Source organism: Coptis chinensis, chromosome 6, assembly GCF_015680905.1.
Source record: "Coptis chinensis isolate HL-2020 chromosome 6, ASM1568090v1, whole genome shotgun sequence".
NCBI lineage: Eukaryota > Viridiplantae > Streptophyta > Magnoliopsida > Ranunculales > Ranunculaceae > Coptis > Coptis chinensis.
Genome location: NC_141461.1, coordinates 100,165,937 through 100,192,141, shown reverse-complemented (window position 1 = coordinate 100,192,141; position 26,205 = coordinate 100,165,937). Strand labels below are relative to the sequence as shown.

The following is a 26,205-nucleotide window of genomic DNA, read 5'->3' as shown; positions in this document are numbered from 1 at the left end:
TACAATTCTAAATTCAAAAATATAGAGTTTAAAGAGAAAACGTTTTACCTGGCCCGTAGTTCAATATGCCCATATGTGAGATTACCAAGACCATATAAATAAAAAATAAATAATGAAATTGAAACATAACACTATCACTCTCCATCTCCGTGTACATCTCCATCTCCGTCTCCGTGTACATCTCCATAATATAAAGGAAGGCACAAGCTAGTCTTGATATAAAGAAATATTACATCAACATATCGGGCCTATTCGTTAGTTCTTCTTCCCCAAGTCTCCAACAGTTTCGCCCATCTAAAAAACACAGTTTCACCCAAAAAAAATCGTGCTATTATTTTGGTAATTCGTCCTCTCTCATTCTTTTGTTCTCCGCCTTCTCTTCTCTCATCTTCAACAATCTGTTTTTGGTTGTGATTTTAACTCTGAGTTATTTGCTTTTTGATTTCTAAGGTACAATTTGGTATAAATTCGCCTCAAATTTCAAGCAAGCTTTGCGGAGGGTTCGCTTAAGGTAACAAATTTATGTACTGATTTATTACAAATTTGCGTTTTATGTCGTGGGGTTGGTTACACTTTGAATTATTATTATTGGGTCAAAGATGCATCCTTTATGGATATATTAGTTGTTTGATTTGATTATTAGTAATAAGTTTGATGATGATGATGAAAATTAGATCTATTTGTGTTTTCTTTTCTTGATTTGATTGATTCAAAGTCAAATTCTGTTATAGTAAGCATTTAGATTCATAAAGTGATTTCATTGACTGATCGATCTCTGTTTTTCATAGTGATGTTAGTCGGTGATGTTTGTTAATAAAAAAACATGAATATTTTGTGATTTCACTTTTTCATTTCCTCTTTAATTTCAAGCTATAAGCTAGTCACGGTCTAAAAAAAGCGATAACGTTTTAACAGCTTCGAATTTTTCATTCAACTACCTTAAAATGAGTAGAGATCTGAACAAGTTTGGAATCCAATTTTTTCCCACCCAGAGAATAGCAACACCCTTTAAACTCGGCGGTGGACTGTTTTGTTCTGTTTTCAACAAATCCGTATCGAGAGCAGTATTGATAGCATATAGTTCAGGACTATTTTTTGTGTATGTGATGGTGCATGAGACTATTTTTTTGTGTATGTGATGGTGCATGAGTTTTATTATCTTGGTTCTTAATGAACGTGTCCCACTTGTGTTGTGCTCTGATTACTTTAACTGTTTTTAGGGATTTGAGTGGAGTACTACGGATGTACTCTCTCTCTTTCTCTTCCATTTATTCATTATTATTTACTGTTTGGATTTTCATCTTATATGATTTGTTGGGTTTAGTGACGAGTTTTGCAGATTTAATTGTGTTTAAGATTATTGCTTGCTTTGCTTTGTATAGTATACTGAAGTTTTGTATAAAGTTTATTTTATTTAAGGTCTTTTATGTCTACTTGCTTTTGAGAAATGGTCACCTAGTGATTGAATAACTCAAAAACGGAATGGTATATGAGGGGTTTTTTTTTGGTTTATGCCTTTTGTCATTCATGAGGTGTTGGTAAGGGTCAAATGGAATCTCACCATTCACAATAACTTAGGATCATCATGTAAGATACCATGTCAGGTGTATTCTCTAGTTATTTTTTTTTGGCTTTATTGCATGATTTATTTGGTGACCTCATGTCAAAGGCTACAAATGATATATAGAAATACCTCGTCAAACCTTATTCTCCAAATCGATTCACTAACACCATGTTACTGTAGATATTTTTTATGCTACGAACTGAAACTGGTTTATTGTTAACTCGTAGCAATCGAGCAATCTGTCATGCCTTGCATACTTAATTTATTAGGAACTATTTTTTTCTTGTGTATGTATTTGATAAGCAATTTTTCTAGTCTGTGTATTTGATATGCAATTACAAATTGCATATCCAAGTGCTTGAGAATCAGTTGAGATAATGTTGTCTCTATTGACAAGAGCTTGGTTGATGTACTAATCGTATGATCAGCTCATTGATGTAATCCATGTGCCTGTTCGAGGACCAATCTAGATGATTGGAACTTGAGTTGTCCAGTTCGGGATTGTTCGCAAGGGTATATAAATTAGAAGCCCCCTCCCTCCTCATGGGTAGGTTAACTTTTATGCTTATTTTTGTCTCAAATTCCTTAATTATAAACATACCATAAGTGCATTGTTGTAATGCAGAATGTTTGAGCGAATTAAGAAAGATTGGATGGACGAAAAAAACACAAGGTCCACACTTTAGTAAGATGGGGCTAAGTCCTCCCCTAACTATTCTTTTTCATATTTTTAGCTTCTCTTTATAATTTTAATCTGGTTTGTGGGTTTTCTGCTATTCTCTTTGGGTTGAATCACTTCATATTTTGTTGAATGCCTTGTTTTGAGTTATTCGTAGACTAGGCAAACACTTCTATTTGTTACCTGCTTGCTGTTTGTACTTTTTCAGTGCATTTGATTCATTTATGTTAAGGTGAAGCTGTTAAGAATGAATGATTTATTCTTTGTAGATTTTGTTTGGTGTGTGTGTGTGTTGGGGGGGTTCAATAGTTTTTGTTATAACTTTACTGTGATCTTTTAGTTATAAAGAAAATTAAACTTTACAAGTCAAAGATAATAAACAGTAACAATGAAAAATATGTGTGGGTGTATGCTTAGTAGTATGTTTGTGCTTATTAGTTCTTCAGGTTTGCAAACTATGGGCAATTCTATTTGCTCACTGCATATCGGTGTGCTAGTATAGTGATTTAATCTAGTCACTTACTTATTGTTTCAAATTAAAAAAAGATGAGCCTAGTCACCTTTAAAGAAACAGTCCTCGTTTTGCTTGATTGAGTAACCCTTCTTAAAATGCTTTGTACTTTCTGCTTCTGTTCCTGGTTACAGACCATAGGTTGGTGTGGTAAGTATGGACCACCATGACAGTTAGACATGTAGACATGTCTTAGAGAAGATTGTGTGGAGGAAGTGTACGTGTCCTTAATTCTTTGATTACTTGATGTCCTGTCTTGTTTTGATCTCAACAAATCTTTAAAAGACACATAATAATAAACTTTCAGTTGTATCGTTCACATCATGTTTGTCTTTTTTTTACACTTCTCCATTTTGCTGCTCTCCCTTCTATCGCCATCTTCCATATTCTTCTCTTGCTCTCCGTCGCCTCCGTTCGTCTTTTCAAGCATTAGGCCTCTGTTTTCACTTCCTCGCCGTTCACTCACACTTCTCCTCTCTTCTTCACAGCCCACACCTCCGCCAGTCTTTCTCCTCTTCTCTTGGCCCCCCCCCCCTTACTTGTTCGCTCTATGTTGTATGGTACCGTAGTGATTCTAAGCACTGTGATTGTATTTCTGGGATTCGTAGGGTTGTTTTGTTTTCCTGTTTCTCTTGTAGGCCTTCTTATCCTGCTTTATATTACTAATGAAATAATTTTACGGAGCCAAAAAGATAAAATTTATAAGCACCCGTGTGATGTTTGTTGACCAACGTTAGGAGTTTTGGGTAGGAGGCTAAAAGGTATTTTACTGTGTGTCTCCATTCTCTCCGCCCCACAACTTCTTCTCCCTTCCCAGTTTGACGCAGTTACGTTTCTTCTTCTCTTCTTATCACGAATCCCAGTTCTCCTTCCTTATTTTATTTTCCTTTCTTAATTGAACTTGACACCAATTAAAGTTCACCTCTCATCATTGGTCCTGATTCAGGTGACAAGTTCATGCCGTTTTCCTTTAAACTGGGTTGTAAAATTAGGTCTGCAGTATTGAGCACACTAGCCCATTGTCTGATCAGATGCCTTCAAAGAAATTTATCTAGTGTACTAGCTTTCACTGTTTCTTGATGATGGGTGGCTCGAAGATGCTATGTATCAACAATTACTACACATTGATATTTTGCGGAATTATGAGGTTACTCAGGATGTCCAACTAATGGTCATTTTAAGTTTATAACAATGTTTTAGTTGACTCCTTGGCTTATTTAAGGGGATATTGTTTTATCCCTTCCATTATTTCATCAATCAGCTGCAAGTTCGATCTTTATACAATCAGCTGTGAATGTGATCTTAAAATAACTAATGTTTGGTTGTGAAATTCTACCCCTGTTGTGCATTGTTAGTGCTTATCATATTTTATCTTTTGGTCTTATGATTTATTTAAAGTTTGACTGATTTTCTTTTCCCAGTCACAAACATATTCCACACACACACGGTTTTTCCTTATGCGAACTTGTCCACAAACATATTCCACACTCACACGGCTACTATGCCAACTCAAATACTCATGTAATCCTTTTTCTTTGACAGGTCAAGTGATTATTCACTTTTCTGTTTAATTTTAAAGCAATGAACTGGGTTCAGCGCAAGATCTACCTTTACAATGTCACTTTTGGGCTTTACATGTTGGATTGGTGGGAGCGCTATATTTTTAGTATCCTTTTATGTATTATCGGATTTGACGTGTTTTACTATCTGTTATGTTAACCCTAATTTCCAACATTAAATGGATAATTTGTAGTTTGGCATATATGTTTAGAAACTTAATTTTATTGTGCTTTAAAGGTCTTCAAACTCATCTTTACAAGTTGTAGTTCTGTAGATTACCTGTCATTTCCCCCCCTTTAATGAGCAAACTTCATCGGTATGAGAACCCTGGAAGTGTTGAATAAAGCTGTTTTTTTTTCCTCCGGTGCTCTGTGAAATATATATCCATTTTCAATATAGCTTTGTAAATTGAAAGGTTTCTTAACTATGGTAGACATATTGATTTTGGTCTTGCTGTATTTTGTGTGCTACAATGGATCGCGATCTGCAACTGAGTTCTACAGGAGGTAATGTATATGTCATGGTTTCCAGTTTTCTGAGACATTTGTTTAATGACAGATATTAAAATTAAATTGCCATAATGTCTGTTCCTTTACTTTAAGATTTTGTTTCTATGTTGATAGGCACCATATTTTAGTTCTTAATTCTAAATCACCGAACTTTATTATCTGGTTTACTTCCTTTGAATCTAGAAAGCTTCTTCCTCTGATTGGTAGAATTAATATATTGTTCCGATGAGATCTAAACTGGGTGCAGGTACTTAGTGGTTTTCTTTGTATGTGTTGGGTGCAGACCACTTTGTGATTTTGTAAAATCAAAATCTATATAAAGAAAGATCTTTGAGATAATGAGGAATTATCACCGTGATCCTGTGCTATTAAAGTTTAAGGAAGTATAACCAACGGATTAGGTTAATCAACCTCATGAGATCATATATACCCGCATATTTGCATTTCCAAAATTGAAAACATAATTTTGCTATAGGATAGTATTCCTTATAACTTAGCAATGAACCATAAACATCACTAATATCATGAGACATTGCTATTATACTCTTACCGTATATCAATGGCATATATAGTTGTTTCACTAGCTTTCTCGTTAAACCTGATTTAATGATTTCATACTTATCACTATCCAATTCTTTAGAAAGGAATTCTTGCAATTGAGACTGCAATATTTCATATAAATCAAATAGATTATCATTATAGTTAGAGTGCGTAATAAGATTTGTTTCCATACCCAGTTTTGGGTTAAGCAAAAAGTAACTCATAAATTGATAAGCACTAGCTGATGCATCTTGAGTCACTGGAACTATATAGAAACCTTCAATTCTCGAACACATTTCCAATCGTTTGCATAGATTGGAATATGTTACCATTGAATGTAAGAAGGGGGAGCAATAGTATGAGGATAAGAGCTAACAGCTCAATGGATTGCGTTAGCATGCAGTGGCATGCCAAGAAGTGGTACAATACTTTGCTGGATAGGGTGCAGGGTGTTAACATGGGAAAGAAATTGTTACGAAGGTATTCTATTGTAACTAAGAGGTGGAAACCTGGTAATATGATGAGTAGCTTAATCATTCCCAGGTGTAGTAAATCGAGGTACTGTCAGAGGGATCCAAACGGGGGTCTATCGGACATTATTTACTTTCATGTAATAGATATCATGAACTCACCCCCCAAGTACTCGTTCGAAGTCTTTCTTAATCTTTCATTTGTGATAGGTTTCATTGCTTTATGGGAAATTGCCCCGATGATTCTCCTTGAAGTTGACCCCACTCTGATCTTACAACCAGAGAAAATCAAAATCCTAAAGATGGTGATGGAGCATTATGGGATGAATCCGCTAAATGCGATGGATGGTATCATATGTATAGAGAATCCGGTGCATAATCAAACAGCTGAGGATTTCCATCAAAAAAGCTTGGAGTTGGGGGGCTCAGAAGAAGCTAAAGTCAAGGGGAGAACCAAGGCTTTAGCCATAGCAATGATCGCAACCCTGATTGTAATTATGATGAATTCAGTTGTCACACATAAAATAGATATATAAGGGGGGGATGAGGAATGAGACTACTTGTCCTAGGTCGTTCGATCCCGTGTATATGTCTGAGGTTATAAGGTCATTCCCAGCAAGAAAGTGAGGCTTGCGGTCGGTGTTAGCAATCAACAGATCTTATTCAACCTCTAAGAAAATAGAATCATTAACTGACGCAAAGGAGAGACTCAAAAGATATGATTGAAGGGTAAGTGGGCGGGCACAAAAAGGGGTTCGAGAAGGAATTCTATGATTCGGAAGCAGTAGAAAAGGTATCGGAATAGAACATCCTTCACTTCTTTCTAGAAGTCAGCTAATCATTCCTGTAGCTAAGCCAGGAGTATACATTGAGAGAATAGAGTCAACGTTCGCTTCCTTTGCCGCTTCTTTCGGATAAGGCCTCTTACTTTGCATATTAGATGATTCTCTTTTTCTAGTTTTTGCTTACTTCGATCTAGTGTTCAGAACGGGCCGGTGTTCTTGAGTTCACTGCCTGCCATGAAGGAAGGAATTGGGTAAAAGAGATTCCGGAGGGTTGAAAGTTACATTAGAACGCGTCATTTATCCTATTAATGAAGAAACTACTGGTTTAGAGATACTGATGAAACAAGATGAAGTAGGATAAACCGATACCTTGTTTCTATTCCAGCCTAGAAGTGAAGTGATATATGTTCATTATACTATACTTCTTTCTTAAAGTCAGAAAAGAAATCAAATTAATTATGTGGATATATGGATTTCTGAAAACAGCAATTGGGCAGTATGATAATAGCGCCAATACTCTTTTAAGATTGAAGTATTATAAGAATGCATTCAAAGCCGCTTTTCTCCTTTATCTCCTTCTTAAGAAAATGCAATAGTGCAGATGGAAGCTTCTTATTATCGCTGCTCACCAGTAGTTCAGTTTAACAGGTCGAATCAGTATCTAATAGAGAATCCAATATAGCTGGAGTTTGATTTACCAGTTCTGGGAATCAATAGAATTGGGTTAGTGTTCAAGTCCAACGATGTGAGTCTTAGAAATTCTTCCTAAACAAATCAATAGTTTATTAACAAAACAAATAGTGAGTTTATTACTTCTCTATTGCTACCGTGAGTGATGTTACAATTACCAACAACCACCTGATCATGCCCCTGAGATTCTGAAGCCTGTGATAGAACGCTGGGATCGGCAGTGGGTCCAAAGGAGAGTCGTGGCACCAGTATATGGATTTCACCAATAAGATCGGGTATCTAGTCGCATAGCTGAGGAGATAAAAGAAAGATTATGTTTACTAACTCAAATTCATATTCCCAAATTCTTTCTGGGGTATGCCCCGAGAATGATTCTAATAGTGCTATTTGTTGACTTAGTTCTTAATAAGCCGGTGAATTATCTGATTCTATTATCATGTCTATTTCTTTATTCAAAGCTCATATGTCTCCACTGCTAGGTTCGCGTCATCCACAGTCTCCATCTTCTAGCGTTTCATATCCCTCGTCTCTTTCTTACAACCCACAAAGGTCTACACAGACCAACCCTGTTATAGCTTGGTTAAAAACAAATAAGACTCAGCCAATAGATGCGGCGGTAAAGGCACCCCAACTACCTTTCGGCTTGCAAGGTATCAAGCTTGACGTGGGGCATCCAACCCTACAACCACCAGCCCATCGGCAAAGCCCTATTGATGCACCTATCGGATCCCATCACTTAAGTGAGATGACAAATGTCTTGTTTAATAAAATACAGCAAGATGGTTACAAGGAATTTGATCCTCTAAATAGACCGAGTTCTAGCAGTTCCATAGTCCATACACCCACCACAATCCCTCTTTTACTATCTCTGTTAACTGGGTTTTCAGTATGGTGGATGTTAGTACCAGAGATACAACTTACAATTCCTAGGAATTCATTTTCTACGGAATATGCTCGCCTGTTCAAGGACGCTGCTGAGGGTAGGCTAAGAACATTCGGCTTTCCACATTTCAATGGAGTGTTTCACGACCAACTTCAAAATGACTTTGAAAAAGAGAAGTTTCAAACGGAGATGAAACGCGAGTTGGCTATAATAAAAAATGAAGCACATGTTGCAATGGGGAAAGATACTGAGCCTCTTCCTCCTACAGTCTTCACTCTAGCATTGGCTACTATGGTCGGTGCTATCCTTATTGCTGTATTATTGAATGAGACCGCTATACCTGATGTTAATCATATTCTAGAAAAGTTTAGAGACATAACATTTTTAGGAGAAATAAGATAATGGAAAGTGATCATTTGAAGAGTGAAATAAGCCTTATCATATCTTGATTTTCATATCAACTCCTTTTTTCTTGCTCTATTAGCTCATTTCGGATTGGATTTAGTTTGGGCTTATAGATAAAGAGATAATGGCCCTAGAATGAGGCCCCGGTGGCCAACTATGGTACTGGGGAGAGGAAAGTGGGTTCCTCTCGCTATTTGATAGACATATTTCGGTTATTTCCGTGTTGCAAACGAATTCAAATCTTGTTTGATTGGTATTATGCTAGTAGAGCAAAGACGGATGATTTCAAAAGCCTGGACTCGGAGTCGCTAGAAGGCTAAAAGCGTGTGCTGTCTCGCTATTTCGGGGCCTCGTGTAGGGGATCGCGCACTAAGGGCTATCGTGTGATTTATCTGGATCAAATCGCTAAATCCTCGAGAAGGAAGATGAGCACTTTCGATACCGCTTTTCCAATCCTCGCAAAATGCCTTTAGGTCGGAGCTGATCTCTTCTATCCAACTAGGCCTAAGATCTCTATCTCTGAGGCCCACACTCCCAGCTTGAACAAGAAAAGTGAAGCCCCCCGTTCCCCTGGCTGACGTAGCCTTGTTGACCCCTTAGCTCCGTAGGATTTCTTCTCTTATTCTCTTTCTGGCGTGAGCTAAAACAGTAAAAAGAAAATACATCGTTTTAACGCGACTTTGTTATCAAAGGTACAAACATGACATGAGGGTGTTCCAACCGATGTTTTTCTTTAGTCAACTTCGCCTCCCGGGGCTGTGAACGAATCAGATGCGGTGAGCTTCGCGGCAAAGCAGGGCCGATTTAGCCAACGGCTGAGAGCAACTTAGAACCAAAAACTAGCATTATTCTCTTTTGGAATAACGTGTAATGATAATTCGCGGAATATGCTACGCTAACATTGTCGAACAATCCGTCCAGACTGGTTGAGTATTGTGGAACATAAGGTACGCTTTGCTTCTATTTCCATTATTGGCGTGGTCAATAATGTTGGTGCGGCCCGGGGATTTTGTCCCTTTCTTTATGCCTCGTTAGCGGCTAAGTCGAGTTGACTGAATCATCGAACCGATGGTGGGCACTTTCTTTTCTTTCCTCTACTTAGTGGAGGAGAGGAAAGTCAAGCCGTTTGATGTGGCGTAGTTGCTTTCCCCGTTTTCTGTGCCCTATCTATTGTTCCATGCCTTCTGTAGTTTAGGGTGACTCTGATCTTTGCCCCCATCGATGCTCCTAAAGTTGGTTTTGAAGTTTATAACCTTGCCAAATATTGAAAGTTGAGGACCGACCCGAAGCTCTATCTGATCTGCTCCACTTGGTCGATGAACTCTTCCTGCTTCCTCCCTTGGTGGATAAGTAAAAAACCATGCTTGGTCTTCAATTCCTTTCTTCTTCTGGTAGCGCAGAGAGTAGCCAACCCAGTCAGCCAGTCCAGTAGCACAGTCTCGGTCCTGTAAGCCAACGGTTGCTAACTTTCTTTCAAATAAGATCTGTCCCAGCGGTCAGTCTCATCGACTGGCATTATTCTTTCTATAAACCACCTTCTCTTGATGTAGAAAATGGTTTTTGAGGGAAATACAGAATTAGCTCTATCTTATCCAATGGGAAACTTTTGAGTTCATCCTTTAGCTGTCCAGGCAGTCCTATCAGTGTAGTACTTGTCCGAGGAGTGCTTCCTCCCGAGCCAGTAGGCTGACTGGTGTATAGAAAAGAACCTTCCCAGCCGGACACGTATCCAGGACTTGCGTATTGGGGAACCTAGTGGGACTGCTCTGAAACTTAAAGTTCCAATGTGTTTTTTTTTTTCAGTCCGGGGCTGCTAAGAAAGCGCTGGAAACTCCCAGTTGATGAGGGAAATGGAAAAAGAAAAGAGAATGAACCGGTTTGGAATTAGGTCTTGCTATATTACAAGCTCATCCTCTTCTTCATCTGCACCTTCAATCTGACTCTACCTTATTCAATTCAAGTAGGCTGTTTTCGGGATAGTGCTAACCTTCCTAGAATAGTTGTCTTTCGATATAATAATCTAATCAGGCGTCAATCTTATTCCTTTCTATCCCTTGATGTGAAGAAAGGGGAAGGGATCGTCATGCAAGAACTAGAAGAGGCTCCTCTAAGAGGTGGTCCTTCTATTGATCGGTTGAGTCGACGAGAGCTTTCCGAGAGATTCTCATAGATCGGATGATCCTGAGACCTATTGTACCTCAGTTGGGGAATCTTCCTGCAACTAAGCTATTTGTCTGGCCATTAGCTTCTCTGTGGGCTCTTGGGAAAGAGTCTCATCTGGGAATTAGTAAAAAGCAGTACCAAAGAGGGTGGCAAGAACTCCTTTTTCCATGAGCTTTGGCTACTTTAGGTCATTAGTGTCTCGTCAACTGGATGGGATATTCATTCTTAGGGCCTTGAAGTGGAAGAAGCCCCGGCTGACTAAGCCAATGAAGAGAGAATCAGGCAACGTACTGAAATGGGATGTGCAAGGTGAAAGCCTTACCCTTACCTAGGATCTTCCACACTCTTTTAGAAAACTCGCGCCATCTATCTGTCAGCAAAGCCCCCTTTTTATTAATAGAAATAGAAAACCATTCCATTGGTTGGATTGAACGAAGGAAGGTACCCCAGGAAGGTATTCTATCGCGACCACAATGCATGTTATGGATGGTGATGGAAGAGTTGAAAGAGGATCCTCCCTCTTCTTCAGTCAGTCAACCAATATCGAGTCTTTCTCTCCAAAGAAGCTCGGGCCCGATCTACTCTCTCTGATAGAAGGTCGTCTTTCTTCAAGAGAAGGAAGCTCCTCCGCGGGATGGTTCTTCGATCAGTCACTAGGAAAGTCTGCACCAACACTTGCTCGACGACCCGGCTCGCATCGTTCCTATATAGTTTCGTTTATATGCAGATAGCTCGAGTACAAATAGATTGGTGGGACTCAATCCATTCTTGAGTCTGGTCTAAGATCTCTCTCTCCCTTGGAAGTAAGCATATTCTTGATTCTCAACTAAATGCTATAACCAAGTCAGATTTTAACTGCAAATTGACCCTTTCTAAGCGTTGTTAGGATTCGTTTAAAGGCAGAAGACTAGGTTATGATACCAGCTCAAGCCTGGCGGATGCTCTAAAAGGCCAACTTGACTACAGCCGAATGCCTGTCTTTAGGGTGCCGTAAGGTAACTATCGTCAGAGTCCTAAAACGTAAGATTGAACTAAGGAGATATGGTCTATAGATCTAAGTCAAGGCATTTTCTCTAGTTATATTGATTCTATATATCAATCTGGAGGTTTTCTTTTCTTCTTAAAGTTTCTTCTTTTCTTCTTTCTTTTTGAATTGTTATTCATAGCTTTTGTTTTGTGATTGTATAGAGTAGGTTGTCCAGTAGTTTCTTGAGGCACAGGTTTCTCTAATCCTTGCTTAGGTTTCCCGGCTGTATTTTTAGTCATAGGATTCGTTTCTTGTTTCTCTAATCCCGGGTTAGCTTGCTTAGGATTCCCGGTTGATCTTTAGGATTCGTATCTTGTTTCTTCTCTAATCCTTGCTTAGGTATTTATGTTCTGTCTTCAGTCATAGGATTCGTTTCTTGTTTCTCTAATCCCGGGTTAGCTCGCCTTTGCTTAGGTATATCTGTTCTGTCTTCAGTAATAGGAGGCCTCACTGGCTTCTCTAATCCCGGGTTAGGTATTGTAGTTCTGTCTTCAGTAATAGGGTTAGCTTGCTCTAATCCCTGCATAGGTTGTCCTGTAGTTTCTTGAGGTGGGATCACTGGTATCTGTAATTTGGTAGTCATAGGATTCGTTTCTTGAGGTGGGATCACTGGTATCTGTAATTTGGTAGTCTCTTTAGTCATAGGATTCGTTTCTTCAGTTTTCTCTAATCCCTTTTTATGATTCTTTTTGATCTTCGGTTTCTCTGTTTTAGATTCAGTTATTTCTTTCTGTGATGTTGTTTTCTCTTGCTTATCAGACCGCTTCACAGTTTCCTCTTCAGGTTTCGCTTTCTTTTTCGATTTTCTCTCTTCAGGTTTCGCTTTTTCTTTCATCTCTTTCTCAAGTTCAGACTTAAGACTATCATTAGTCAGTGCATTAATTTTCTCCTTCAGAAGGATATTTTCATTATTGATGATTTTTAGAATAGAGCTTTCTTGACCACCGAAGTCTATTACATTTTTAGGTTGTGTATCTACCCAAACATTGTTCTTAGGGTTAACCAATATTACCCCCCCACTAGATGAGCCAATTAGGATTTCCCCTCTACTAGATGGGAAATTAGGGCCTCCCCCCTAAATACACACAAAAAAAAAGTCAAATTGGGTTGACCATTTTTTTTTTGTGTAATTAGGGGGGAGACCCTAATTTCTCATCTAGTGTTGGGGGAGAGAGAGAGAGAGAATCCTAATTGGCTCATCTAGTAGGGGGTAACACTAGTTCACCCTTGTTCTTATCAAAGACTGGTTCCCTTTTGTTACCCATTTTGATTCCAAGTCTTACAAGGAAATCCTTTTTTATAATTTGAAGGTTATTCCATTCAATTCTGAAGTTAGATTCCACGTTGATCAGCTCAGTTCGAGACGGATCAGCGTATTGTTTCTCAAACCATTCCTCATTAACCATGTTTTTAGCTGCACCCTTGTGCTTAATAATTAGATCATCTTTTGGAGTTTCTAAGTAATAACTCTTAGGTGCTAAGAAGATACCTTTAGAAATAATGTTTTCTAACTTCAATTTTCCCAATAAAATGGAAGAGATTTCATCTTCTGGAAGAGGACTTCCTAGAATTGTGGAGTCAGTATCAGTGTAGTAATAGTCAGATCCAGAAATGTATTTGTACATATGAATACGAGAATAAGCTATAATAGCTGCGGACATTTGAACAGCAGATTGCTTAGGAGGATTCCAGTCTGTGTCGATAACATTTCCTGTTTGGCTAATATAACATACTATATAGCATTGATCGCTCAGCTTGTTAGCTATGGTAAATTATGTATTTTGTGTCAAATAGTCATAGCTTTCTCTATTGCGTATCTCTGTTAATGTACTTTTAGGATTTATACCAAATCTACCGTACAGAGAGTTCATTATTATCTTATACCCATATGACATTGATTCATTACCATTTTTCTTACCTTCGAGTCTTTTCTCGTAGAGGGATGACACAAAGCTGTCGAAAGGACTAGGCTCCCCGTAGTGGGAATATCTTGTAACCCAAGTTCTGCGCATAAACCAATTCTTTGCTAAAAGGGGTTAACCAATATTACCCCCCACTAGATGGGAAATTAGGGTCTCCCCCCAAATACACAAAAAAAAAATTCGGTCAACCCAATTTGACTTTTTTTTGTGTGTGTATTTAGGGGGAGACCCTAATTCCCCATCTAGGAGGAATCCTGATTGGCTCATCTGGGGGGGTGTTTAACACTAGTTCACCCTTGCTAAAATACACACCCACGAATTGACCTGTTGGGAATAGTAAAGTTTCCTTTTCATCCTTATAGGGTAAGAAAGGTTTAGTTATTGTACTAGGACATTCTACATAAGCCTCAATAAATCCAAACAAGTTTGACAATTCCTGGCCTTCTAAATTACTATGCCAGACTGGTTAACGTCATAGTAGTACAAATTGTAATCTAATGGCTTATACACATCAGAATGACCACCATAGTAACCACTACGAATGAATCCATCTTCGTTCTTACTTGTATATGGATAGGGAAACTATTAGGATCGTAATAGTTCATACGAAATATTAGCGATGACAATGTCAAGCAATTTGTTAGATCCACTTTGAACTGAGTCCAATAAATTTCTTGAGCCTTCTGCATAACACCACCTAACAAACGAATATCCTGTTTCATATAATCCAACAATAAAGATCTCTGATTCTTAAGAGTTGACACCCGCAATTCGTCATGAGCCATAGAGCCTTAGCCAATGTTGCTAGACTTGATGGAACAAGAGTTAAGGAATCTCTTAGACTGAACACACGTTTCTTATTCCGATACACTTCTAACTTGTAAAGTTTATGGTTCCTCATTAGAGGTTTGATATAGTAATCATCCCTATGTAAAGCATAATATTGAAGGTATATTATACCATCGAATCGGGAAAAGTTATGGAAGTAGACATTGCCAATCTTTTCTTTCAATGCTACCATGGCTAAACGCTCTAGAAAGTAGAACAACATTTGATTACTACGATCTTCAAATTCTGGTATGAAAAATAAGGTATCTTCACTGAAATAACTTTCCAGTTCATAATCTGGCTTGATACTAACATCGTCACCGGGATTAACAACTAAGAATCCTGCAGCGTAAGGTACATGAACATCATTTATTAGAATTGTCTCCGTATCGGCTACAATGAAAGCACGCCTTTCCTTATTACTTGCTTTGAGTGCTGGTATATGAGTGGGATAACTGACAGATTTCACTTCTGGGGTTGAGCCTACTATGACAGAATTGATTAATTCCCAAATCTTACTATTTATTTCATCGGTGCTAAGAGATAACTCTTTTTCCTCCATATCTACCAGATACAGTCGAAGGAATATACCTTCTAGCAAATAATCCTCGTAATCCTCCGCTTTTTTAGATATTATTCTCATTATCCCATTATAGACATGAATGTCAGGAAATGCATTACCATTAGTCCATTAGAGTCATTTAAAGATATTGCCTTACCAAGCATATACGATGCATCTCTTGTATGGATTGATACATTACCATTTGTTATTTTCATTCTATAACCTAGTGTAAACTTACCATACTTAAACACTCTAATGTAAGCATACTTCATTAACAGTTGCATTACTAACAATGCTATCATTTCATAGTCCCCACATAGAATGTAAGGCTCTTTAAATAACACTTCTGGGATTCTTAATCCTAAATAAGGATTCGTTATTGATTCCTTTTCTATTAAATGCTTTAAACGGTTCAAATATCCATGGAACATTTCTATCGAATAGACAACTGAATCCTTCTTATCAAAATAAGAAGATGTGTAATGTTTTATGCCCATATGTTTCATCTTAATAGTGCACGCTATTATTATTTATACTAATCGTGTTAAATGTCAAGTGCTCCTTAAATTCTTTCGACTTCTGACTTTCTGAGCATGACTCATACCACCAATGGTATTTACATAGGCATCGTAACAACTCACTATTTCATCTATTTTGTTGTCCCATATTTGAGTCTCATTCTTACTCAAAACCTTTTGATCCTGAGATTTTAAAATATTTCTAAGATCATCACTTGGAATAGGAGATTCTTGATTAATCGACCACTTTTTCTTATCAAAGATTAGATTTTCTAGAATAAAGGAATTGATTATTTTAAGTGGGTCACCCATTTGAATAAATTGTTTTAAATACAAATTGGGAATTCTCCTCGCGTGAACTGCTGTTGTTATGAAATTATCGTGTAATGTGTATACTGGACATTCATTTAATGAATCGACTACATTAATTGCTATTAAGGCATCCTTCTGATGAATAAAGTTGGCCTTGCGCGTATCCCTATCCAATGTAGGAATTCGAAGAGTTACCCTATGCCCCCTTATTCCTTTTTTCTTATAAACCAGAATTTCTACTTTCTCGCTACGAATATGGTTCTGAACTGTTGTGAAATACTCTAATACTATAGAATACTGGTCTCTTCCAGAAAGAACATAACCAACCGATTAGGTTAATCAACCTCATGAGATCATATATACCCGCATATTTGCATTTCCAAAATTGAAAACATAATTTTGCTATAGGATAGTAATCCTTATAACTTAGCAATGAACCATAAACATCACTAATATCATGAGACATTGCTATTATACTCTTACTGTATATCAATGGCATATATAGTCGTTTCACTAGCTTTCTCGTTAAACCTGATTTAATGATTTCATACTTATCACCATCCAATCTTTAGAAAGGAATCCTTGCAATTGAGACTGCAATATTTCGTATAAATCAAATAGATTATCATTATAGTTAGAGTGCGTAATAAGATTTGTTTCCATACCCAGTTCTGGGTTAAGCAAAAAGTAACTCATAAATTGATAAGCACTAGCTGATGCATCTTGAGTCACTGGAACTCTATAGAAACCTTCAATTCTCTCAGAAGTATGTTTGATTTCGTTAGACATCACTTTAGCCATGAACTGAAATGGGTCACTAGCGTGCTTTGCGAAGTGAATGAATTTTTTAAGATCCAAATTGTCGGAGTTCGGAAGACACCAGTTTGGTAGGTTAACCATATACCACTTATAAGATTCAAATAACGATTCAAATTTCTTATACTTAAATGCTGCTGCACATGCTGTTTCATTTCTGAGAGCTTCTATTACTTCTTCTTTCATTTTATAATTGATTGATTCATCTTCTTTGGAAAATAGTATTAAACTTCTTGCTATATCACGCTCGTGAAAATGTAATATACCTGCGCGGTAGATTCTACCACGGAAGTCCATGAACGCTGGCAGATAAAATGGATGGTTTTGGTATGCTGTAGCAAGATTGATCACGAATGATTCATAGCTAGCTCGCTGCACCCATTTCACTAATTCTTCTAACAAAACTGATAATTTATATACTTCTTATTCACTTCTGAGTCATTGACGTAACACAACCGACCCATACGTCCAATGCTTCTTGTATAGGGACATCCGCTTGTCTTCCATCCATAAGAATACCAGCGGCTTCTAAATCAATACGATTCTTTTTAAGTAGATTCAAGACTTCTTTATCAATCCTAAAGACTTGAGACTGAAGTTTATTCAAAACTTCGCAAACATCTTTTTTAGAAATTCTCATAATCCTTAGAAGTAAACAGTTTAAATCGATTATACATTTCTCCTGTTAGTCCACATAAGTAACCACCTGTTATATATATCATTTAATGTTTTTGCAATTCCAGCCTTTTTAGATACCCAATCCATTGGCTTACAAACCATGGGAAGATTCAGTTTCATCGGCAAGACTTTCAAGTCAATAGTCAAAGTAGCGACACATTTCCTGTAAATAGAAACATTTTTCTTTGATACCGACTTTTTATCAGAAATTGTTATTATTTTGATCAATTTTCTGTCACACAAGAACTCTACCAAGTAGATACCGATATTATAATCTTTTGTTATCCTTTTTTGCTTTTTCTTTTTTGCTTTGGTTTTAGTTACTTTTTGATTCTCTTTCTTTATTTCCTTATTGGAAATGTATTTTTTATCATCTTTCAAATTGGAATTGTATTTTTTTTTCGAATAAGCTTGATATCGTACTAAAGATACAAGCTGGTCAATTAAAGTAGAGACCCTTACCATGGGTGATAAAGCAATATTGTGGAACACAATCCCAAGTGCATAAATCATTACGGCTTCCAGTGTATATGGCGATCCTCATCAGTTAAATTTTGCTGCTTTAGATACTCCTTAGCTGTAATCTTTTTCTCATTTATTATATAATCCATTATATTTTTATGATTCTTATAAATACTTTCCTCTTCAAATATCATAGTTAGTCTTTCTATTTTCAACTGTAAGTCTATTTTCTCATGCTCAGTGTATTTGGTACCATCTTTTTGTAAAATTTGATCATTTTCAGACATCCTTTGAAATAATATATTGTGATATTGACTCACATTAGTTTCTTTTTTCCTTTTTTTCTCAATTTTAAGAATTACCTTATTCCAAAATCGATCAAGAATTTCTTCACTTTCAGAAAATCTCATCTTGTAGTTCATTATCAGAACTATCCTCAATACTACTATAAAACCTAATACTACTAAAAGAAATACTGCTAGAACACCTAATACTACTAAAAGAAAGACTACTATCACACCTAATACTACTAAAAGAAATATGACTATTCAACCTACACAAATAGAGACTCCTTCCATTAGTGACGTTCGATCCTAAATTCCTAGATACTCCCATACCATAAATTCCAGTACAAGTAACATGAGTGGAATAAGATCTAACATTTCTAATAGAGAAGGAGAAGGTAACCATTTTTTATTTTATTTTTTAAATTAAAATTTTCATTTTGCTTTTCTATTATTTGTTGTTTTTTGTTATTATTATTATTTTGTTTTGTTTGGTAAGCCTGTTTTAAATGAGATCAGTAACTGTTTTTGTTATGTTTAGGCTTTTTTGAGAATCGATATAAGACTAAAGATTCAACATCCTCCCGTTGCCTTACCCTAGATAAAGAAATATCCCTCTTTCTAAAACAAGGAATGATTGATTGATTATATTGGTTTATAGAAAGAACCAGCTTTGAGGTTCCAATTTCCGGGGAGGAATGCACCTATTAGGATCAATACCTTTCCCTAATTCTCTTTATTTAGAATTTTCTAAATCAGAGAAAATATTCTTCTAGTAAGATTATCTTAAAAGCACTAATGCATACTTTTTGAAGTCAACACTCATTGTTTCTTTCGGTCACTGCCTCTCAATGTATACCTTGGAGTCCGTTCCCTCATTCGCTAGAATAGATTGACTAATGACCCCTCGTTCGGTACCCTTTTTGAAGGGTACCTCACTCCATTGTACCAGTGTTGTTAGTTCTGGAAGGGGTAATCATTTTATCTAAAAGCAGGTAATCGGCTTGAGTGTCTTTCATTCAGAATTAGCGGCCAGCGGTTAGTGACCCTTGCTTGAGTACCCTCACTCTAGAAAGATTGACTTCACGAACCTATGGAAGACTAGAAGTTCGTTTTCCATTCACAAGAGAGCTTGCTTGTAGATTCTTTCTTGAAGGAAGGAGCTAACGAGTGGCTTAGCTAACAACTGCTTTCATTTAGGAAAGCTAAGATTCCACTGAAGAAGTAGCTGCATCGGTTTAGCAGCCCTTATTTCGTGTGTAACTTTTGTAATGGTGTTATTTAGTTCTACTTTACAAATGAGATTAGGAGGAGAATGGGTTTGGAGATGAGAAAGACCGAGTTTGTTTCTGAGAGAACTGCCTACGTATCAAGCTCTCACTTATGTGGGGAGACTTGAATCAGGTCTGACGTAGTTCATGTAGGTGGTATTTATAGTTGTTGAGCATGTGAATCTGTGTGACACGTGTACTGACGAGTACAGATGTGTGGTGGAGATCAGGGATGCGTGTAGGGCTGGTGTTGGTAGGAATTTCGTAATGATAAGGAGTGGTTGCAGTAGTCCGTATATTGTGGTAAGGGGTTGTGGAAGTATGGCCCTGGTAATGATTGCATCTGGACAAGGGATGATGTCATGAGATGAAGCGTTATGAGTGAGTTCGTCCGTTCGACCTGCGTCGCCCTAGAGCGAGCTTGTAGGACGAACATCTTAGATCGGGCGATGATGTCGTTGCTTGTAATACGAGCTGAAGTAGACCACCTACATGAGGCGAGTCACTTATGAAGCAAGTTCGGAGGACGAGGACATGAGGTCGGTAGGATATTTCTATTATGCTGGACACGTGTCTGATATTCCTGGATGAGAATATTACTCCCTCACATAGCCCCTTCTCGTTAGGTCGTGCTTACGTAAGAATAATCTGACGAGAGAAATAATTTGACACGTGTCCAAGTGGAACAGTGAGCATGTTGGAGCTCGTGTGATCGAATGGTCGATGTGAGCGTAGGTCTAGGACCCTTAGTGCTTAAGTAAGCGTTCTGCTCGAGTGAGTGTAGGTCAAGGGACGATTTAGCTCTTGTGGAAGCGTTCTGCTCGAGTAAGCGTAGGTCAAGAGACCTTTTAGCGCTTATGGAAGCGTTCTACTCGAGTGAGCGTATTGCTTTATTGAACATTCTGTACTGGGCTGGCCCTTGACGTATAGGTTCCCAATTAGTGAGAAATGTTAGCGCTATGTAGCATTCAAGTTCGAGTGAGCGTTATTGCTTATGAAAGCGTGTTGCTCTTAGAGAGCGTTCTGCACTGAGTTGATCCTAGAAATGTAGGTCTCTAACGAGTGAGAAGTGTTTGAGCTATGTAGCCTTGAGCTCGAGTGAGCGTTTTAGCTTATGAAAGTGTGTTGCTCTTAGAGAGCGTTCTGCATTGAGTTGATCCTAGAAGTGTAGGTCTCCAACTAGTGAGAAATGTTTGAGTTATGTAGCCCTGAGCTCAAGTGAGCATTTTAGCTTATGAAAGCGTGTTGCTCTTAGAGAGCGTTCTGCACTGAGTTGATCCTAGAAGTGTAGGTCTCCAACTAGTGAGAAGTGTTTGAGCTATGTAGCCCTGAGCTCGAGTGAGCGTTTTAGCTTATGAAAGCTTGTTGCTCTTAGAGAGCGTTCTGCACTAAGTTGATCCTATAAGTGTAGGTCTCCAACTAGTGAGAAGTATTGTGGCTAAGAAACCTATGGGCTCGAGAGTGCGTTTTGTGCTTGAGAATGTTTGAACTCCTGAGAGTGTTTTATTTCGATTGCACATTCTGCTATTTGAGAGCGTTCTGCACTTAGTTGATCCGAGAAATGTATGACCTCAACTAGTGAGAAGTATTGCGGCTAAGTAGCCTATGAGCTCAAGAAAGCGTTTTAGCTTATGAAAGCGTGTTGCTCTTAGATAGCGTTCTGCACTGAGTTGATCCTAGAAATATAGGTCCTCAACTAGTGAGAAGTATTGCAGCTAAGTAGCCTATGAGATCAAGAGAGCGTTTTGGCATATGAAAGCATGTTGCTCTTCGAGAATGTTATGCACTGAGTTGATCCTTAGAAATGTAGGTTCTCAACTAGTGAGAAGTATTGCGGATAAGTAGCCTATGAGCTCAAGAGAGCGTTTTGGCTTATGAAAGCGTGTTGCTCTTCGAGAGCATTCTGATTTGGAGATCACAGTTGATAGCTAGCCTTGAATTGGCGTAACTGTAGTTAGCCTCAGTTTTGGAGCTTGATTGACCTGTAAAAAAATACGAGCTAGCACCAAAGAATTAGTAATTTTGGAGATGCATAGAGCATATGAACAGAACTGAACATGTTTAGATGGCAACAATAAGCCCCAGTCCGGAGATGGTTGTGGCTAGCCCCTAGTTTGGAGCTTGATCGACCTGTAAAAAATGCGAGCTAGCACCAAAGAATTAGTAATTCTGGAGATGCATAGAGCATATGAACAGAACTGAACATGTTTAGAGGGCAACAATAAGCCCCAGTCCGGAGATGGTTGTGGCTAGCCCCTAGTTTGGAGCTTGATCGACTTGTTAAAAATGCGAGCTAGCACCAAAGAATTAGTAATTCTGGAGATGCATAGAGCATATGAATAGAATTGAACATGTTTAGATGGTAACAATAAGCCCCAGTTCGGAGATGGTTGTGGCTTGCCCCTAGTTTGGAGCTTGATCGACCTGCAAAAAATGCGAGCTAGCACCAAGGAATTAGCACGAACTAACAGTAGTAGTTTTGGAGATGCATGGAGATGATGCCACTTGTTGTTCTTCGGTTTGGCCTTGACGTTTCAGGCCTTCTTGGAGCTTGATATATTTGTCAACTCGAGCATACAGCTCGGCTAACTTAACATTTATGGACGTTCTTTCAGGAGTGATCTGGAGAGCGATGTTTTGCGTACACGGCAGGCATTGGTGAATGCCAATGTGGCAAATGACTCTTTGAGGCCGCTCTCCATGCATAGCAGTTCGGTTTTGAACCGACCTAAGAAGGCGCGGATGGTTTCATCTTTGCCTTGTGAGATTTGGCAAAGTGAATCGAGGTAAGCTTTTTTACGCCTGTTGTGGACGTACTAGCTAGCAAATAGATTGGTGAGATGCTCGAAGTTCTTTATCGAGTCTGGCTCGAGTGAAAAGAACCAATCGAGTGCGCCATCTTTAAGGCTGACAGGAAACAAACGATAGTGGAGATGGTCGAACTCCTGGGCACTATAAAGTGCGAGACTTTGAATGTAGTGAGCCACGTGTTGACCGGGACATGTGCTACCATCGTACATTGCAAAACGTGGCTGGATGAAATCTGGAGGAGAGGCTTTACTAAGTAGTTCAGCAGTGAAAGGGGACGCGTGGTACGTCTTAATCATCTTTTGAACGATCTGAGTGGCGTCCTTCTTGACTACACTTTGATCGATTCTTTGAGACAGCTCGTTAATCTGCTGATTAACTTCGTTGATACTGTCCTCTGCTATCGCACCAGGTGAATTTTGCGTGTCCACTTATGCTCGTAATGTAACATTCTCCTGCCTGAGCAGGGTGATGTGCTCGTTCATTGTACCTATCTGACTTGCTAAGCTCTGGATTTGAGCTTCGAGGCTTGCCATGCTTCGTGGGCTTGAGGAGTTTTCTTATTGAGTGATTTGTGAAGTGGTTTCTCAAGAAATCAAGACCACAGATGGCGCCAATGTAAAGGTGATATTTAGTTATACTTTACAAATGAGATTAGGAGGAGAATGGGTTTGGAGATGAGAAAGACTGAGTTTGTTTATGAGCGAACTGCTTACGTATCAAGCTCTTACTTTTGTGGGGAGAGTTGAATCAGATCTGACGTAGTTCATACAGGTGGTATTTATAGTTGTTGAGCATGTGGATCTGTGCGACACGTGTACTGACGAGTACAGATGTGTGGTGGAGATCAGGGATGCGTGTAGGGCTGGTGTTAGTAGGAATTCTGTAATGATGAGGAGTGGTTGCAGTAGTCCGTATATTGCGGTAAGGGGTTGTGGAAGTATGGCCCTGGTAATGATTGCATCTGGACAAGGGATGATGTCATGAGATGAAGCGTTATGAGTGAGTTCGTCCGTTCGACCTGTGTCGCCCTGGAGCGAGCTCGTAGGACAAACATATTAGATCGGGCGATGATGTCGTTGCTTGTAGTACGAGCTGAAGTAGACCACCTACATGAGGCGAGTCGCTTATGAAGCGAGTTCGGAGGATGAGGACATGAGGTCGGTAGGATATTTTTGTTATGCTGGACACGTGTCTGATATTCTTGGATGAGAATATTACTCCCTCACAGCTTATTTTTTGTTTTTCACTAAATTCATTTCTACTTTAGATCCATACTCTTTTGAAGAACAAATTCTAAATTATGTATAGCTTTTCATGTCAACCAGACACCAACTTATCATCTCGTTGAACTATGTATACCAAGACACGAAGTGTTCACCGAGCAAAAGAAAAAAAAAAGACATGAAGAGTTCATAGTTATTTTAAATAAAGGTAGTCATGCTTTTGAAGACGAGCATAAGGGACCGTTTTTTATTTTTATTTATATTTATTTATTATTAGACATTAGGTCTGAGTCTAATTAGTTAAAAAAACTAAGTTAGCAAGGATTCAGTGGTCAGATTTCTTACAACTCTATTATACAACTTCACTAATTGGGCCTGAAGACACCTGATTTAAATCGAATATAAAATATAGGCCTCATCAAATCAGAGAGAAATCTCAATGCAAATGTCACACTGTCTTCGTGTTTTCTCTTTCTCCCCTTTAGGAAGTTGATTGTTGAAGAACTCCTCTACTGGATCTCTTCATCACCTTTTCCTAATCCGACTCACTTTCCAACTGAAAAAAAAAAACCAATTGTCCCATAGGTCTCACTGACAATTAGTTAGGTCTTACTGGATCTTCAGAGAGATCTGCTGAAATTCAGTGTCATTCATTTACACCTTGATCAGCAGGGTTTTCTTTTTCTTTTTTGTATTTACTCATAAACCAACTTCATAAGAATCCTAGATAATTAATAGGCAAAAAGGCACTTTACGCCCTTGAACTTGTCGCGTTTTACCACTTACCCCCCCAAACTTCACTTTAGGCAATTTTAACCCTGAACTTGTAAACTGTACCCAGCTCCATTTTCCAGTTCTTTTTTGGCACCTGAGAGTGACGTGGAATTATGTTTTCTTACGTGGAATTTCTAATTTTGCCATGTGCCAAATTCTAATTTTGCCACGTACGAAAACATAATTCCATGTCACTCTTCAGGTGCCGGAAATGAATTGGAAAAATAGAGCTGGATACGTTTTACAAGTTCAGGATTAAAATTGCCTAAAGTGAAATTTGGGGTAAGTGGTAAAACACAACAAGTTCAAGGGTGTAAAATGCCTTTTGCCTAATTAATATATGGTGCAGGGAAGACTGTCAGAGTGAGCAATATGACATGATGCTCGTAGTACGATAAATTTTTTAAGGACTAAATGTATGTCTTTGAACAGAAGAAAGCAGCGCATAATTAATGGTTTGACTGCAGTAAATGTTTTAGAGCAAACTCCTAAACTATTGATTATTGGTTTGTTTGTGTGTTTTCAGCCATCTTAAGGTAAAGCTTGGTTTTGGTGGGAATATAACAATTTGATGGTAATTGGCTTCAGGAGGCCAACTCTTCACTGAAGCGCGCCGCTTTCTCGCATCCTTTTAGTCTGCCAATGACATTTATGATATTGTATGAGTTGTATCAACATTTTTGCCTTGTGTATCTGTATCTATAATTTATCGGCCAGTTTGTTCATGACCAAGCTATTTGTGTGTCCAAGTGAAACTTTCCAGGAATTCTAAAGAATATTTGAGATTCCATATTTGTTTTGTTTGATTTGCACTTGAAGAGATGGAGCAGTTTATGCAGCACATAATGCAAAATGGCATTAGAAGAATCGCACAAAGTAAATTTGCTTCATTAATTTTTCTCTTAAAGATGACTACACTTAAAGCTTCGTAAATTGCTACAAGGTTATGACAAGGGTCTTTCTACCTAGGCATTATTGTAGAACAAATCCAATAGTCACCTGTACTCCCAATGCACTACATCATATCCATGTCAGCCCAAAGAAGTGGTGCCACGATAGGGATAGGTGGAATTCACCTACATGGTGATATAAAACACCTGTGTGACACTCTTAATAGTCACTGATGAGTCCAAAAGTGTTTGTTTTTTTTAATCTAATCTTCTTCCACTTGTCCTAAAAGTTTTTTTTTAAGCAAATGTTGAAAATGTTGAAACTTGCTGCATCCTAAAACTTTTTTATAATTTGTATAACGGTTGCTCAATTTGAGTGTAAAATGTTTTTTTAATTTAGCAAATGGTTACCACTAAAGACAGCCCTAACAGAAGTTGTGGTGTGACCTCTGGAAAAGTCTATATTACCGGCTGTTTCAACTTAATCATCACTTAATTGTTTGAAAATGACAAAGCCAAGTGCATCCTTAGTATTCTTTTGACATGCAATTTAAACTTTATCTAATTCAATTCAAAAATATTTTAGGTTATTCTCAATTTTGCATAAAATTGTTTTGCATAATAATCTTTTCGAATAATCTTTATAGAAAATAAATATATGACTATTTTGTTATTAAACATCATCAGGTATTTCAACTATGCTATGACGAGGGCCATTACGCTTCAACATGCCCATATTTTGGTATTCATTGCTCTCGTTCTTGGTGTTGCGGATTCATGAAAGTTGAAATAGGCTATTCTAATGGTGGAACTCTTCAACGCAAATATATATCTCAAGTGTTCTCATGATGGCCTGGTTGTGGTGCTGTAACATGGATATACTTTGATAAGAAAGTATATAACAAAGCATGTAACTTGTGCAAGGAAGAGTCTAAAATCTGTGAATTGTGTGGTATGTGCAATGGTTGTCATATAGATCATGGTAACTAAACGTGAGGTTTTGTTCAAAAAGACTATCAGGGCTGACAATGTATGAGAGTTGTGAGGTTGTGGTTTTAAATGTGTAGC

The 26,205-nt window shown here is 38.0% G+C and overlaps 2 protein-coding genes across 5 annotated transcripts in view; one reads left to right on the top strand and one right to left on the bottom strand.

Moving 5' to 3' along the window:
• Window positions 1-125, bottom strand: part of LOC147496139 (uncharacterized) — a 75,147-nt gene extending 75,022 nt beyond the window's left edge. The window contains exon 1 of the mRNA XM_086564935.1: window positions 49-125. The gene's annotated coding sequence lies outside the window, so the exon portion shown is untranslated. The remainder of the gene's footprint in view (window positions 1-48) is intronic.
• Window positions 115-26,205, top strand: LOC147496138 (uncharacterized). 4 transcript variants are annotated; one of them, XM_086564940.1, is made up of 6 exons: window positions 115-339; window positions 451-511; window positions 2,190-2,237; window positions 4,297-4,420; window positions 4,748-4,820; window positions 25,825-26,205. In XM_086564940.1, exons 4-6 carry the CDS (start codon window positions 4,336-4,338, stop codon window positions 25,916-25,918), a joined length of 252 nt encoding a protein of 83 aa, XP_086421066.1. In that variant the 5' UTR covers window positions 115-339; window positions 451-511; window positions 2,190-2,237; window positions 4,297-4,335; the 3' UTR covers window positions 25,919-26,205. The 4 variants fall into 4 exon arrangements, with proteins under 4 accessions (XP_086421066.1, XP_086421065.1, XP_086421064.1 ...); XM_086564939.1 differs by having other exon boundaries at window positions 116-339; window positions 2,190-2,249; window positions 25,825-26,204; XM_086564938.1 differs by lacking the exon at window positions 2,190-2,237 and having other exon boundaries at window positions 125-339; window positions 25,825-25,977.